The sequence below is a fragment of the Leishmania mexicana genome, chromosome 9, assembly GCF_000234665.1.
Source record: "Leishmania mexicana MHOM/GT/2001/U1103 complete genome, chromosome 9".
Taxonomy (NCBI): domain Eukaryota; phylum Euglenozoa; class Kinetoplastea; order Trypanosomatida; family Trypanosomatidae; genus Leishmania; species Leishmania mexicana.
Window position 1 is genome coordinate 417359 of NC_018313.1, and position 15178 is coordinate 432536.

Below are 15178 nucleotides of genomic sequence, written 5' to 3' on the forward strand. Positions count from 1 at the left end.
GGGGGGGGGGCAGACGGAAGCAAAAAAAGAGCCCCCCCCCCCCTGCTAGATCACCCCCGTCGGTCGTCCCCACACCCCCACCTCCCGGTCTCACTACCACACTGCAACGACCATCACCACCGACCGGCCCACGTCACCATTTCGTTGATCGTGTGTGTGTGTGTGTGTGTGCGTGTGAGAGAGGCGGTGGAGAAATAAAAATAGCAAAAAAAGGGGGAGGCCTTTTCCCCACTGACAGCGGCGAGCGACACGGACGCACACCGACGCGCAGAAACCGGGGTGGGCAGAGAATCGGAAGGGGAGGGAGGGGGAGGGGGGAGGCGTGTATGTCCTCTGCCGCCGCGTTCATTTCTCAGCCCTCGAGTATGCGAGCCCAAACGCCGCTCTGCACACCCCCTCCCCCGCGTGGTGCGAAGCAAACCGCAGACACACACGTGTTACAGCAAGTGCGCCGCCTCAGCGACCTGTGCACCGACCCCTGCCTCAAGCTCTACTGCCCCGCCCCCACACAGCCGCTCCCCGTCATGCCGGTCGCCAGCCCCGGTGCATCCCCCCTCTCGGGGTGGCATGCGGGCTCCTCCCCCACACATCCGTGGGCCGTGCGAGGGCCGGGTGAGGCGTACGCTCGAGTCGCCCTGACACGTTTTGCCCATCGTATGGATGGCACAGACGTGTTCACTGCCGTCGGCCGCCCCGACGCACCGTCGTCACCCCAGGGCCGGACCCTGTCACCGCCGGAGGTGGGCTCTACATTGGCAGGGATAGAAGGGGCGGGGGTGAGGGGGGAGGGGTGCACCGGGCCCTGAGGTACCACGCACTGAGAGGTGTGTGTGTGTGCCCTTCCGTCATCAGAGAAGAGAGGACAAGTAGGAGAGAGACACAACGAAACGTGCAGCACACAAGTGGCATCGCAACGACGTCCTTCACACTCCCTTCATCCGTGCACACGCCAACGGATGCGTCCGCGCACGCGTGCATGATGAGCGAATGTGCTCCCGCCAGCGCAAAACAAGGGACTAGGAGCGGCAGCATCCGACGTGCCTGCGCCATACCCCTCACCCACCCACCCACACACACCCACACGAGCGTACGCGTCGAAGGACAGACGCGTTGCCACCGCTGGCGGGGAAAGTTCTACAGAGGAGTACAGAAAAGGGACACGAAACAGAACAGACAGCAGCAAGACACCCCCGATCACACGCAGGCACACACGCACGTACAGACGTTATCAGTAGTGGGGAGAGAGGGGTGGGCTCTTACTCATAAAGAGGCATCCATTCGCCGTCATCGGGCGAGCTGAGCCCCCCCCTCCCCCACTCACACACATGCGCCACCTTCACCACCTGTCGCATGACCACCGTGGCAGACTACAATCACCGTCGTCCACGGCGCAGCTCAATGCCACATGGAGGCGACAACAAAAGACGAGCACGACGCGTGTGCGCCTACCCGTTTAGTGCCATTGGCGTGAGTGTTCCACCAACGCGTTGGCCCGCCAGTCATTCGGCGATAGGCACCGGCGCTCAGCAGAGATGTTGCTGTGGTGCGAGTCCTTACGTGGCTGCTCCAGCTTCTTCCAGGCATCGAGCGGCAGGCACTGTGGCGGCTTGGACTTGGCAATACTCGGGGTGCTGCTACGCCGCCTTGTGGCGGGAGACGAGGTACAGCGGACCTCCGTAGCGCCGTTCGTAACCCCCTCGCTCGAGCGGGGGCTCATCTGAACATTCCCGTTTGCCTTCGCGAACGGCGAGGAGGTGCGCCGCTGCGGCGCGATCGCAGCAGGGCTACGGATTTCCACGCTGTAGCGACGCTGCGCAGCCATCATCGCGTACGGATTGCGGAAGTGGTAGCGGGTGTTTTTCTCCATCATCGAGTCGTAGAGCACACGCAGCCGCTCTTGTTCTACCTCTTCCCGACGCTGCGCCGCGGCGGTCATGCGCTCCTGGCGGATGCGGCTGCTCTTCGCCATTCGCGCGTGCAGCTCCTCATTCAGACGCCTGCGCCGCACATACGTGGCCTTTTCTCGAGCGAGCTCCTCGTTGACAATGGTGGACTCGCGCGCGAGCGCGAACTGCGCCGAGCGCTCTGCCACCTCCTGTCGGCGGTACTCGTTCTCCATCATCCGCTCCACTGCGACCCGCTCACCCTCAGTCATGGCACTGCTACGGCCGCTGGCCAACCTGTAGAAGTCATCGATGACGCCGACGACCCCGTTCACAGAGCTCGCCCGGCGTGCCGAGATGCAGCGCGCGGACTTGACGACAGAGGTGCAGCGGCGGTACTGTTGCTCGTGCATATCCGCCAGATCGGTGGAGCTGAGGCCGCTCAGCGAGTAGGAGCGGCCACGGCTGATGCCACTGATGGAGCGTGGCGACGGCGCCGCGAAACGTGAGGTGTGCGAGTAGCTGCGATGGCGCTGGGTGCCGTTCCCGTCCGCTTCAGCTTGAGGGTCCTCGTTGCAAGTGCGCGGCATTGGTAGTGTCGGGACACCGTAGGATGGAGCTGGGGCCGATGCGGCCGGTGCAGCAGCGGCCAAATCCGCCTCGTCGTCGTCGTCATGCGGATACTGGTGCTCCATATCATGCATACTGGGCGGCGGCACGGTGCCTTCGCGCGGGGTGTGCGGTGCCCCTCCAGTTTCCTCGAACGACTCTGCGAAGCCGGACACCTCGCGCAAGATATCGCCGTTAGCCACATCCGCGCACGTTCTGCGCTCTTCAGCCGCAGCGGTGTCGGGATTATGGGGCTCCATCGTGCTGTCGACCGGTTCATGGTGCACCTCTTCCTCTTCCATGGGCTCGGCACTGTGGCGGAAGAGAAACATTGGCGTTGCTGCTGAGGGAGGTGGACAGCACGATGTTGATGCGGTGGCTGTAAGAAGGCTGGAGGGGATGGGTGGTACCGGAGAGGCAGTTTGGTACAGCGGCAATAGTGCTCGTGGTAGCTGCCGGAGTGGGCAGGAGGAGGAGGGGGCGCAGGTCACGTGCGGGGGACGAGAGAGGCGGAAGTGGAGGCAGGGAAGCGGTGCACGCAGCACGAGGGAGACTGAGGAAGGCGTCGACCATACGCCTCGGTGGGGTGTGTCCGTGCGGGCGTGAAGTGCCTCTCTGAGACGGACCACGCACATTATTCGCTCACTTACATACTGAGCGGGAAACGGGAAGGGAGCAAACGCCAGGCAGACGGGGTGAAAGAGAGGGGGAGGAGGGGGACCTCCGTTCCGGCGCCGTCGCCCCCCTCCCCTCCCCTCTTCCCCCGTCCTCTACACACGAAGGGGGAGCGGAGTTGGGTGCGCGAGTGCGTTGATGGGCACGCAAAGCCCCCCCCCTCCCTCTCCCCCGATGGCATGATTCATGGAAAGTCGTTTGTTCTGCTACGCTTTCTGTGCAACCGCCGCGTTCATCTCTGCTGCATGTGCCTGCGTGCACTAATGCGGAACGTCGCGCCCATTTTGACCTGCGTACACGCAGGAGCACGCTGCCCCCTCTCCGATGGAGGGGAGGTTGGTGGTGGTTGGGGTCGGTGAGGGACCGCGCACTCGCTCTCTGGCAGACACACACGCGGGAGGTGGGGAGGGAAGCAGCACAGCACGACGCCCGTTTAGTAGACCATACTTTTACACAAAAGAGAAGATACGCGTCCCCCCTCCCCCTCACAAGGACGCATCCATGAACACCTCCGCTGCAACTACGCATGCATACGTACAGGACCCAACGCCGACGGCACGCTAATTCGCCCCCTTTCCAGCACCACCGCTATAATCCTGCGCCTCTTGCCACCGCCGCTCCGCATTCACTTCCCCCACCCCCCGCCCCGCTTCGCTCTTCTACACTTTGCGGGAAAAGCCGGTGTTGTAATGGAGGGCCTGCGTGAGAAAGCGGTGCAGCATCAATGACTCCGCCGCGTCGAACTCAACCGTCCACTCCACCGTCTCCTCATGCACGTCGGCGCCGTCCACCGTCTGGATCTGGCCAGTGGTCGGCTTCATGGACGTGCAGTGAAGAGTGTAGTGATGCTTTCCCTTCGCTGTATTCGGCATAAAAGATGCGTTTGTGAAGCGCGACTGCACCTCCAGCTTGCTCATGCGCCCCTCCAGCACCCCGAGGAAGCGCGCCACGTACACGGGCGGCAGCGTCACGGTCACCACCCTCTCCGCGCGGTTCGGGTTCGCCGCGCGACTGCCATCCTCACGAAGTTCGACGGTGACAGAACGCTGCCGGTGGTAGTCCAGAACGATGAAGCCGTCGCGGTGCACCACGCGCAGCAGGTGGCCTGCAGCGATGTCCTCGTCGTTCCAGTGCACAATGTCGAAGGCCGGCGGCATCGTGTCGCGCCGCCCTCGCTGACTCTGCACATTGCTATTTCTGTTGTTGGTGCGGTGTGCGTTGTTGCTCGTGGGTGCCGCAGCATCTGAGGAGGCCCAGCGTGCCTGCTGCAGGGGGGATGCCTGGGAGGCAAACGGGCTCGTGTTGGCAGAGAGGCCGCCGGCGACGGCCATGGCAGTGACGCCTGCGCGTTGGCGCAGCGCGCACAGAGTGGAGACGCGGCGCAGCATGGCAATGTAGAACGTCGAGGGTGGAGCAAGGAAGGGAGGGCGAATAACGATCGATGTACTCAAGCGCTCGATGATGCCTTATTAAAGGTCCGAGGCGTGTACGGTGTGCGGCGATGCCGTTGCTGTGCTGAAGCACGTGTGCGTGTGCTTGGGAAGAAGGCAAGACGGGGCCAGAAGACGGAGGAAAGGAGAGGATGGGGGGGGGGGGAGGAGGAGGACGCTTGGAGGTGGGGCTGGCGCGTGAGCTCGGTGGGGTTGGGGAAGCGGCAGCGATGCTGGTGCAGAGGGAGAGAGCACAGACGGCCCAAGGTCATCCTAGGCATCCCGCTGCAGAGGACGTCGTCCTTATGGAAGCAGTCGGCTCAAAGCCGTCGGGACGGTGGTGGAGGTGGTGGTGGGTGGTGCGCGCACATCCACTGCTCACCACCCCTTCGGACTTGTGTTTCCGTTTGTTAGTCAGCAAGACAGTTATCGGGAAGGGAGCGTCCGGGTGGTGGTGGTGGTGGTGGCGTGTGTGTGCGTGGGAGGGGCGGGGAGGACGCCCCCAAGTCGTGTGTGAGAGAGATAGGGATGGGGACGGGGACGGCAACGGCAACGACAACGGCACACAGGCGGGCCCCATGAACTGATGAGGAGGCAAGCGGGCACGGCAGAGCCAGAGAAGAGCGTCTTTTCCAGCCTCTGTGGTTGTCCGCACATGCGCGGGGGAGGAGGTCGGTCGGTGGGCCGGTGGGGTTACACGGATGAAGACTGTGAGCACCAAATACATCACAACGGCAGCAACGGTAAGTGCCTTCCCACACGCCGAGAGAGACAAGCGAAGACGGCGAGCAAGGACAGAGAGGAAGGGGAGGGGGAGAGGGGCACGCCAGCGGCTGTGATCGTCACCCTGTGAGGTGGCTGGTGGTGGACGACCACCTGTGTCGTGGACACAGCCGCGACTGCGAAAGTCACCACCGCATGAAAAACCGCACACCTCACGCGCCTGCGTGCGTGAGCTTTCCCCACTCGTGCCGCTCTCTGACGTGAGCATCCACCCCCCTCCCCCTCTCTTCATCCGTCTTGTCCATGTGCTGTTCTGCATTTTAACGGCTCTCGCTTAGTGCTGGGCCATGCCCATGGCATCCAACATCTTCTCGAACACGAGAGAGAAGGCCGCGCCGCCCACGATGCCGGCCGCCAGACCGGGGTGCTTGTACGAGCGCCACCCATACCCGCCACCAATGATGGCGCCGGCAATCGTTGGATTCCATTGGTCCTTGCGGCCGCGGCGCTTCTCTAACGCGATCTCAATGCCGCCGAACAAGAAGCCGAAGAAGGCGAAGCTGCCGCCGAGGCGGTGAGCGCTGCGCAGGCTGTGGCGGAAGAAGTCTGCCGTCCCCATCGCCTGCGTGCTTGTCTCGGCCGAGATCATGGAGCCGAAGAGCGAGAAGCCGAAGCCCATGATGTAGCCACCAAAGACGTTCAGCATGGCTGTGGCCAGTGTACTGTCCTTGGCTACCATCATCGCCCGCTGGAGGGGCTCGATGGGCTGCCTAGGGTCCAGGATGGATGTCATTCTTCTGCGTTACAGGCTTGCTTTCTGATTTGGTACAAGGCAGACGATGCGGGGAGGGAGGGGAGATGCCGCCCACGTGCGTTCAACTCCGAAGCACGTTGACACCGTACACACCCAGTGATGGTCGGTGATGATGGGTGTGGTGGCGGTGGTGAGGTAAGATAAGCGGGGAGACCGACGAGACGCAGAAGGGGGGGGGCGAGAGACAAGGTGGCGACGTGCGCATCCATCACGCTGCGAGATGGAAGAGGATGGGGGGAGAGGAGGGGGGGGGGACCTGCGGCGCATCGAGGGTGCGGCGCACCTTTCGAATACTTCTCCCAACCCTCGTCTTTTCCCTCAGAGCAAGGTTTGATGGGGTGGTGGCGTGTGCAGGTAGGCGACATGGCATGTTGCTACGAGGCACGGGTGATGGCACGCACATCACTACCTTCACTTCCCCGCACTGGATGTCGCCAAAATGTGATCGGGGCCCGGCGGGTCATCCGTAACAGTTGCGTCGGTACCCCTCAGGTGAGCAACGAAGGTGGTGGTGGTGTTGGTGATTGGGGGGGGGAGGACCGAGGCTCAACGCGCATTCGTTCTTGGTGTGTGTTATGCCCTCCAGCGCGTTTTCTGTTCCCAGTTTCAGTGCCGTGATCGTTCACTGCGTGCGTGCGTGTGGAAGGCGGAGAAGGGGGTTGCCCAGCTCTTGGGGTTACTTTACTGCTCACGAGGGTTCCATATATATCTACTGAGCACCCTCCCCCCCCCCACAGCGGAAGCCACCACGGTTGCCATCGCAGCGCTGACTCACCTGTGCACACCATGCACATACAACGCAGCTTGACTTGGGAACATGTCCATCTCCTCCCCCTCTCCCCTCTCGCCTTTTTTCTGCCTTCACCGCGACGGGCTCTCTATCGGCTTGCGCGAGCGTGCGTGGGCGCGTGTGCTGTGAGCACATCAAGGGGAAGGAGAGACGGACCTACCGAGGTGCCCCTTCTACGACAGCGCAGTAGTATGTGCCGGCCTTCCACCTGGATGCTAGTCAGCTCACCCAAGTCTACGCATGCCGGTGCAGCACTGGCTAATTCTACATCACAACCTCCGGCTTGCTCTGAAGGACGGCGATGCGCTGCTGGGACTCCTCCCCCCACGCATCGATGCTGTAGACCGCGACGAACTCGCTGTAGCCGGAGAGAATGGTGAGCCGGATGAAGCGGATATCACGTCCAGCGCCTTCGGGGTCTAAGTCGAACGTTTCGGTCTGCGGGCCACCGACGGAGCCGCGAGCAAGGGTGCGCTCTGCCATGACGTCGAACGCCGTCGGCGCCTCCCCGCAGCATTTGTCAAGCAGAATGTCCTTCGCGTCATTCAGAGTCACGGACAGCTTCGAGATCTTTGCCGAGGCGGCGCGTGTCTGCACAATTACCTCCTGCGGGAAGCCGCCCGTGGTGAGCACGAACGATGTGGGGTTTTTCGGGTCGGTGATGGCGGTCCCAGGGAGGTTGTCGTCGTGGAAGGAGGTGAAATGCACATCGAAGAGCACACGCGGGTTCGTGGCCGCCATTTTCGCTTTCCTTTCGTTTTGGGTGCCTTGCACTTCCGTCAGCTCACGCCGTGTCTGGGTGCGCTGTGTCGTCACCGTGTGGGGTTCCCTACGTTTAGGATGGGAGAGGACGGGTGGGGGGGGGGGAGGCATGGATCGGGGCGCTGTTGCAGGAGGTCAACATCGACGCTCACCCACAGATATAGGCAGAGAGAGAGCTCCCACCGAGACACCCAAGCATGCATGTGCGCGCAAGAGGCGGTGTGGCGGATGCCGTCATGGTACCATACCCTTCCTCCTCGTACGGCAGCGGCCAACGGTGTCTCTCTCTCTGTGTGTGTGTGTGTGTGTGTGTGGTACACCTTCGCCAGCACCGGACCCGCATGAACGCCGCCGTCACTACGGCGACGCCCGCCGCATGACCAGTGGTCTTTTTCCCCTTGTCTTTCCGCGCCGCCGGTCCTCCATGACGACGACGTGGCCACAAACGACGTGTGTGCGCCGGTGCACAGTTAAACGCATATTAGTCTCTTAGCACATCCATGAATGCAACGGACACAAGAGTCAGCGACGGGGTGGGGTGGGGGGTGGGGACATCGACACGAGGCGATGAGCAGGGCGCCGCCGTCCCGATGTCCTGCATGGCCAACCTCCCGCCACCCGTCTGCGCACACTCACGCACACCCACAGCAGACGCCAAGCACCATCAAGACGCAGGGTGGCAAAGCGATGTGCCACATTGCAGGCTCACAGCTCATCTCGTTCGCGCTTCCGTCCTCCGCGGCCACCACCCCCACCACCGCCGCGGCCCTTGCGTCGCGGGCCGAGCTCCCAGTCCCGTGAGTACCGCAGTACCTCTTGGTCTGGTCGGTTCACGTTGCCGCTCTCGTTGACGTCCCACTGGCTACGACTATTCTTGCGGCGCTGCCGGACCTCTGCGATGCGGGCGTCATGCGCCACCTCACGCTGCACGTTTCGAATGGTCTTGTTGAAGACCTGAAGGGTGCCACTGTTCATGTCGTACGTACCGGACTGCTTCAACGGCGTCGGGTCACCAACGCGCCGGAGCAGGTGCGCGCGACGGAGCTGGCGACGTTGAAACATCTGGACGCGCTTGTCCTTGGCCGCGTGCAGCGCACTGCCTTCACTATAATCCACAGCTTCCCCATGCGTCAGCCTCTCCCATGCGCCGCGCTCCCGCAGTTCCTCCTTCTGCTGCGACACCTGCGCGAGTCGCTCCGCGTACGGTACAGCGGTTTGGTTCGCGCAGAGGACGGCGTCCTGACCGCGCGTGCGCACGTTTGTAGGCCGCTTACCACCGATGCGCTCAAACTTCTTCCAGTTCTCCTCAATGCGCTCCACCATCGTCATGTTGTCGGAGTGCAGGGCCGCCGTGCGGGTGTAGATGTCCTGCAGGTCCTCGTTGATGCGCTGATGGTGCACGAGCAAGTCGCGGTGATCAGCACGCTTCTTCTTGGCATTTTGCATGTACGACGAGGCATGGGCTTCATTCTCCTGATAGTGGATGCCGCGGTGCAGCGAGCGCGGGCCGTCGATCTTGTTGCGCTCCTTCACAAGCTGCCGCGTCGCGCGGCTGTGCAGAGGCGGCATACCCCCCACCGTCGATTGTTATGCTTCGTGAAGAGTAGTCACGACAGGGAGCAGAGGAAATGAAGGCGCACACACTGTGCGGTGGTGTTCACCTGCAAAAGGCGTGCGGACGGCTCCTCCGCAGCACTTATCCGTATGTCGCTGCAAGGACGGAGCTACGAGCACGTAGGACACCTAGAGAGCTGCGCAGCCTCAGCGCGCGGGGGAGGGGGGGGGGGTGGCGTGCGCACACACACAAGGAAGGTCACAAGGGTGTAGCGGAGAGAGAGCATTGGGGTGTGTGAGAGGGACAGGGCGGAGGCGGTCGCACGCTCAACGCTTCGCTGTACACGAAGGCATCCAGTTGCGGCACAGATACGATGCGGTGCGTCCGCATCCACCCACGACCACTTTTCAAGCAAAAGGGAGGCGGAGGCAGAGAGCGAGGGCGAGAGCGGGGGACGGGCGAGGAATCACAGCGCACTCTGCTCGTGTGTGTGTCCCTCGCGTGTGTGTGTGTGGCTGTGCTGGGGGAGGGGGGAGGGGGGAGGGGTGACTGGGCAAGGGAAGGGCCCGTGAGCGACATCCACATCTATACACATACCGACGCACCCATACACACACCTAACACACATGCACACGCACGGGACACCATGTATAAATCCGTCAGCGAAGACGGCTGGCAGAAGGGGTGAGGGGAGGGGATTCTCTCTGCGCACGCACACCCGGTGATCAGCCGAGCGAAAACACACACACACACACAAACGAACGTCGGCACAAGACAAGGTGAACAGGAGGGAGAGTAATGGCATCCTCGTCGCTGGGACAGCGTCACTAACTCACGCGTCCGCCACAATCAACGACCGCAACGAGTGGCCTATTCCGCCACGGTGAAGAGCCCGGGTAAGAGGGCTCAGAGGTCTTGCTTCAGCTCAATGCGGAACTTTTTACCGGCCCTCGCAGCCGCCTCGGACGTACGCCGTATCGTTTCATTCAGCGCCTGCAACGTCACCTTGAGTTGTGCGCTGTCCGCGTCCTTTTGGTCGAAGAGGGCCTCTTGGTGGTTGAGCTGGTTGAGCAGGTGTGCGCGGAACTCGCGACGATGGCGCTCTGCAACGGCTTTCTCATGTGCCTCATTGATGCCCAGCCAGTCCACAACGTAATACGTGCCGAAGCCTAGGAGGAGAAACGCAATCAGAGGCACCCACAGGGCGTTGACGTAGGCACGCCAGTAGGAGGGCACCCGATGCGCCTCCTCATACCCGATGTGTCCCTTGACGTACCGAAACAGCTTTGGATTCTCGCACAGACCCACCAGCTCATCGGCCGTCCCGGTCTCCACGTAGCCGTCAACGTTCTGCATCACCGCCGAGTACAGCTGCTCATCTCGCTGGGCGGCACTCATAGTCGGGTACGCTGCTTCAATGTTCATGTCGGACGGCTGTCCGTCGTCACCGTCCGGCGACAGCGCCGGTAGCGGCGGCCGCGTGTGGACCTTGTCATGGCCGTTTCGGTCCACCAGGCCGCGCTTGATCTTCTCCAGCAGCTTCACGTTCTCGATGAGGTTTGCGGCAGCCTCCGTGCGCGGCATCGTGCGCCACAGCTGCTCCGTCGCACGCAGCGCCTCGATATCCTCCTGTTTTGTTGGCTGCGGCTCGTAGAGCGCCTTGAGGGCGGTCTTGACCGCCCTGCCTCGACGAGTACTGAGGGACCCCGTCGCGGTCGACGAGGACGATGGCGTTGTGGCGGGTTCTGCATTCTGGACGCCACCTTCGACTACACTGCTTTGGTTCGCGGCTTCGGCCGTCTCCGCCAGCGCCCGCCACGCCTGCACGTGCAACACCACCTTCGCCTTGTACAAGTCGCGCATCAGGCTTGCCCACATCGGGTCGTACTTGAGCTTCTGCTTTACATAAAGGTAGCACAGAGCACTGTGGTACAGGTCGTCATAAACAAGTCGCCGCATGACTTGCTGCGCGGCCGCCTCGTCGCCGTGCGCGTACTCGCGACTCTGCCGTTGCACCTCACGCACTTCCTGCGCGAGCGACGGCTGCGCGGCGTAGATGAAGGCGTCATCGGCGATGCGGTCGGCCGAAGGCTGCGTCTTGCGGAGTGCGTAGAGGTTGTAGTACTCCCACCACATGTCCATCACCGTCACCACGTTCCCGTCCTGCGCGGCAACGTGAGCCGGCTGCAGGATCTGCCAAAGTGCCTCCTCGATGACAGGCGGCTCGATGCCGCGTCCCGGGAAGGCTGGACCAACACGCTTCACACGTCGGGATTGAGGTGACGGTACCGCCTCTGACGAATGGGCCGCAGCTGCGGGACCTCTGTCACCGTCCTCGACGACCTCGACGCGCGGCGCCGGCGCCTCCACGGTCTCCGCCTCCCAGCGAACAACCACGTGCGGCGCAACGGGCACCATCGGCTCCGTAGCCGACGGCCGCGAGTCCGAGCTCAGCAGCAGCACCGGAAATCTGTGTAAGAGGAGCGCGCGGCTCAGCTCGCCGCCTGGCACCTCCCACTGCTTCTCCCCGCCTACCAGGGAGGCGTCCCGCGTCAGCAGAAAGGGGTTCACAAACGGGCAACAGTGCGCAAACTCGAGGCACAGGAGAAGATCCAGCGCGCGGGCCGTCCGCTCATCGAGCGCCTCGGTCTGCCTGTCCTGCTCCCACGTCGGTTGACCCATTCCGCCCTTCTCGTCAGGCGCAGCAATAAAGGAGAGATGCACGGCAAGGTAGCAGCTCTCGGCGTCGGCGCCGTCGGCGAACACGACGCTGCCCATGCCACGCTTCTCGTCGTAGAACAGCGCCTCTACAGCGCCGTATTGCTGGAAGAAGCCACGCACAAAATGCTTCGAGTAGGCGACTGCCGAGGCTGGCGTTGTGGCGCCCGATGCTTGGCCCCGGTAAGGCTCCCTGCAGGGGAACCCGGCGAAGAAGAGCTCCTTGGACGCCACCAGCTTTCGCCCGCTCCCTCGCTGCACAGGGCGGGCCCGACTGCCGCCGCCTGCGACGGCTTTGGCCGCCGTCGTCGCCGCTGATGTCGGCTCTGCAGGCTGCGTCGCTCGGTGCCGCAGAGACATCTCCGCCAGCGTGTCGGCAGACGGCGCAGATGATGACGTGTGCTGCATCCGTGGAAAGGTTCTTGTGTGAGGCCACCGAAACGACATGACGGCGGCGGGGATAGGAAACATGCGTGGGGTGGTGAGGAGGAGGGGATAAGTTCAATGCAACATCTCTGCTGCGGCACCAACGTCGACCCCACGTTGCGCGTCGGCGAGTAAGCGACGAGTGCGCGATCCGCACCAAGTCGTGAGGGGGAAGGAAGGGCGTGGTGCGCTGCTTCTTCCGTGTCCCTCTCCCGTCTCTCCCCATCCTTTCCCCTGCACTCTCGCAGGCACACGCGTACGCCCACTTCCAAGCACAGGAGGAGGAGGCGTGTGCGTGTGCGTGTGCGTGTGCCCATGCAGGGAAACAAGGAAAGCCGACCTGGATGTGGCAAAGGTGCACATCGGTGCGTGGAGGGCAACATGTGCCCGCCACAAGAGCTTAAAAACGAAGAGTAGACGAGAGAGGCGGGGGACTGTAGCGGGGGAAGGAACGGCACAACACCCCGTTCGACTGGCCGCTGTCCCTTCCCGTTATAATCGCCCTCCCCTCCCCTCCCCCAAAACAACGCACGAGCACCGCGTGCTGTTGGTGGTTTCAAAGAGGTCTTACTCCTCTACGATGATGTACGTCAGCCCGTGGAGGAAGAGAAGCAGGGAGGGAAGACGCAGCCGGAAAGACAGACGGGGAGAACCATCACCACCACATAAGAAGGGCCCATGACAACAGCGTCGGCCCACCGAAAACGGTGCCGCGAGGAAGATGAAGGGGGAGGTGTGTGTGTGTGTGTGTGTGCGGGCACTGCAGAGGCCGCAGCGGACCCCGCAGAGGTAAGCAAAGGAAGAGAACGGAGGGACCCTCCTCCTCCCCCCGAAAACAACAAAATCGCACGCACAAGGTACACAACACTACCGCCTTCACAGCCAAGCCACCCGCTGCTGCATCGCACCACTCGATGAGCGTCATCGGAATGACGTGGGCAACGAGGGGTATCGGCAATCGCCCATCGCCCATCGCCACGACCCGTGGCGATGCTTTGTACTCGTGGAGGCGATGGCGGAGGTGTGAGGCGCACACCCCCCTCCCCCAAAAAAACTTTGAAGGCAACGAGAAATAGAGCAGAGGACGATGGGTGTGTGGGGGGGGGGGAGGGGTGGAGAGGGAGAGAGAGAGACCCAGAGCCGCGCGACGACCACGGGCATGTTGTGTTACAGCCTCGTCGTGTGAGTCTCAGCTCTAGCACTGCCTCCACTTGACTTTCTAATCGTCTGCCTCACTGCCGGTGTGTGTGTGGGGGAGGGGCGGACAGTGGATGCCGGAGGCCGACGACAGACTCCATGGGGAGGAGGAGCGAAGCACAGGCAAGCACACGTGCGCAGACCCACCGGATCACCGGCCCCGCTGCACGAGTTGGACAGAGGTCGGTGCCCCTCTTCCCTGCCTCGACTCTCCCCACCCACCCACTGACGCACGTCGCTGCCTTCCATGAACGCGTCCGTTCTCTCCACTTCAAGTACATCCACCAGACACACTGCTGCAATGGCAGCGGGGACGCTGGAGGAGGTGGAGGAGGAGGGCGGGTGATGGTGGTGGTGGGGAGGGACGCGGGTGTTGGCGGCGGGGGTTTCGTCGTGCGGTGAGCTGGAAAGAAACAAGAAGTCAAGCACTACAGGCGATGAGCGAGCACAGCAGTGGGCATTGCGTGCCACACACCTCCTCGTCCTCCTCAGCACAGCGAGGCTGCTTCGGGCAATATCAGCAGTAGGTTGCAGTGAGGGGCGGGAGGAGTGAGTGAGTGAGACACGTGAAGGCCAGGAGGGCAGCCGCCAGCAAGGCACCCTCACTCAGAGAGGCACACACACGCTTTCAATACACGTTGGGGTCCACCGACTTGGCGTACTCCATCTCACGCCGCAGGTGGCCCATCTCCTCTTCGGTCCACTCGTTCTGCATGTGAAGGAATTTTCGGATGCGCTCGGCGCCCTCCATAATGTCCGGCGCCGCCTTCGCGATCTCGTCGATGCGGACAGCCATGTAGGCGGCGCACAGCGCGGACAGTTGTGCGAAGCGCAGGAACAGCGCGCAGTTGAGCAGATCAACGAGGTAGTCCTCCCTCTCCGCCTCCTCGACCAGCTCCATCTCGCCCGCGTACACCACGCTCCGCAGGTCCTGCGTGAGGGGGCGAGGGATGTTGCTGGTGCGCTCGTCGGAGGGAAGCAACGCGTACGCGCGCACCACGTCGAGCACCTCCTTGGCATAATCCATGCCCTCCGCCTTCACCGGCTCAGTGTCGCCGTCGTCCACGTCCGATTCGTCCGTGTCGTCAGCGCCAGCCCGCGCCGCTCGGAATACCTGGTCCATGTTCAGCATGCCCAGCAGTTCCTTCGCCGTGGCCAGCGGGATTTCCACCGAATAGCCGCTGACGTTGCTGATGCGAAAGACTTCATCATTCGACATCGCTGCGTGTGAAGCGATGATGTTGTTAGCGCTTATCTCGGCAGAGGCGTGGGTGCGTGCGAGAGAGATGCAGCAGTGACGTGTGCGTGCGCGTGTGGCGGGAGAGGATGTGAGTGCAAAGATGGCGAGCTCGGATTCTTCATAGAGCGCGGCATCGTAGAAGGGATGAGGAGGGAGGCAGGAATATAAAAGTAAGGGTGTGCGTGTGCGGCAGAGCAGCCGGTGACGTTACGGAGGTAGCAGCAGCTGCTTCATCAGCGCGCACGCGAGAGAGGGACACCGAGACGGATGGCGTCCGCTCGAGCGCGGTGGAAGCGCGTGCCGCCATCTCGGAAGAACTCTCCTCCATCTCAGCCCTCACTCACGAGCACGTCTGC

At 62.8% G+C, this 15178-nt stretch overlaps 7 protein-coding genes across 7 annotated transcripts; all 7 read right to left on the reverse strand.

Moving 5' to 3' along the window:
- Positions 1-1453: 1453 nt before the first annotated feature.
- On the reverse strand, positions 1454-2824 carry LMXM_09_1110 (conserved hypothetical protein; the record flags this gene model as incomplete). The annotated part of the gene is made up of 1 exon (XM_003872744.1): positions 1454-2824. One exon carries the CDS (start codon positions 2822-2824, stop codon positions 1454-1456), a length of 1371 nt encoding a protein of 456 aa, XP_003872793.1.
- Positions 2825-3826: 1002 nt separating this feature from the next.
- LMXM_09_1120 (MRP2, gBP25) lies at positions 3827-4555 on the reverse strand (the record flags this gene model as incomplete). The annotated part of the gene is made up of 1 exon (XM_003872745.1): positions 3827-4555. One exon carries the CDS (start codon positions 4553-4555, stop codon positions 3827-3829), a length of 729 nt encoding a protein of 242 aa, XP_003872794.1.
- A 1099-nt stretch (positions 4556-5654) lies between these two features.
- LMXM_09_1130 (inner membrane preprotein translocase Tim17,putative) lies at positions 5655-6113 on the reverse strand (the record flags this gene model as incomplete). Its single annotated transcript, XM_003872746.1, has 1 exon — positions 5655-6113. The coding sequence occupies one exon, from the start codon at positions 6111-6113 to the stop codon at positions 5655-5657; it is 459 nt and encodes a 152-aa protein (XP_003872795.1).
- A 1075-nt stretch (positions 6114-7188) lies between these two features.
- On the reverse strand, positions 7189-7797 carry LMXM_09_1140 (conserved hypothetical protein; the record flags this gene model as incomplete). The annotated part of the gene is made up of 1 exon (XM_003872747.1): positions 7189-7797. The coding sequence occupies one exon, from the start codon at positions 7795-7797 to the stop codon at positions 7189-7191; it is 609 nt and encodes a 202-aa protein (XP_003872796.1).
- Positions 7798-8391: 594 nt separating this feature from the next.
- Positions 8392-9255, reverse strand: LMXM_09_1150 (conserved hypothetical protein; the record flags this gene model as incomplete). Its single annotated transcript, XM_003872748.1, has 1 exon — positions 8392-9255. The coding sequence occupies one exon, from the start codon at positions 9253-9255 to the stop codon at positions 8392-8394; it is 864 nt and encodes a 287-aa protein (XP_003872797.1).
- An 892-nt stretch (positions 9256-10147) lies between these two features.
- Positions 10148-12367, reverse strand: LMXM_09_1160 (conserved hypothetical protein; the record flags this gene model as incomplete). The annotated part of the gene is made up of 1 exon (XM_003872749.1): positions 10148-12367. The coding sequence occupies one exon, from the start codon at positions 12365-12367 to the stop codon at positions 10148-10150; it is 2220 nt and encodes a 739-aa protein (XP_003872798.1).
- Positions 12368-14210: 1843 nt separating this feature from the next.
- On the reverse strand, positions 14211-14801 carry LMXM_09_1170 (conserved hypothetical protein; the record flags this gene model as incomplete). The annotated part of the gene is made up of 1 exon (XM_003872750.1): positions 14211-14801. The coding sequence occupies one exon, from the start codon at positions 14799-14801 to the stop codon at positions 14211-14213; it is 591 nt and encodes a 196-aa protein (XP_003872799.1).
- Between the last annotated feature and the right edge of the window lie 377 nt (positions 14802-15178).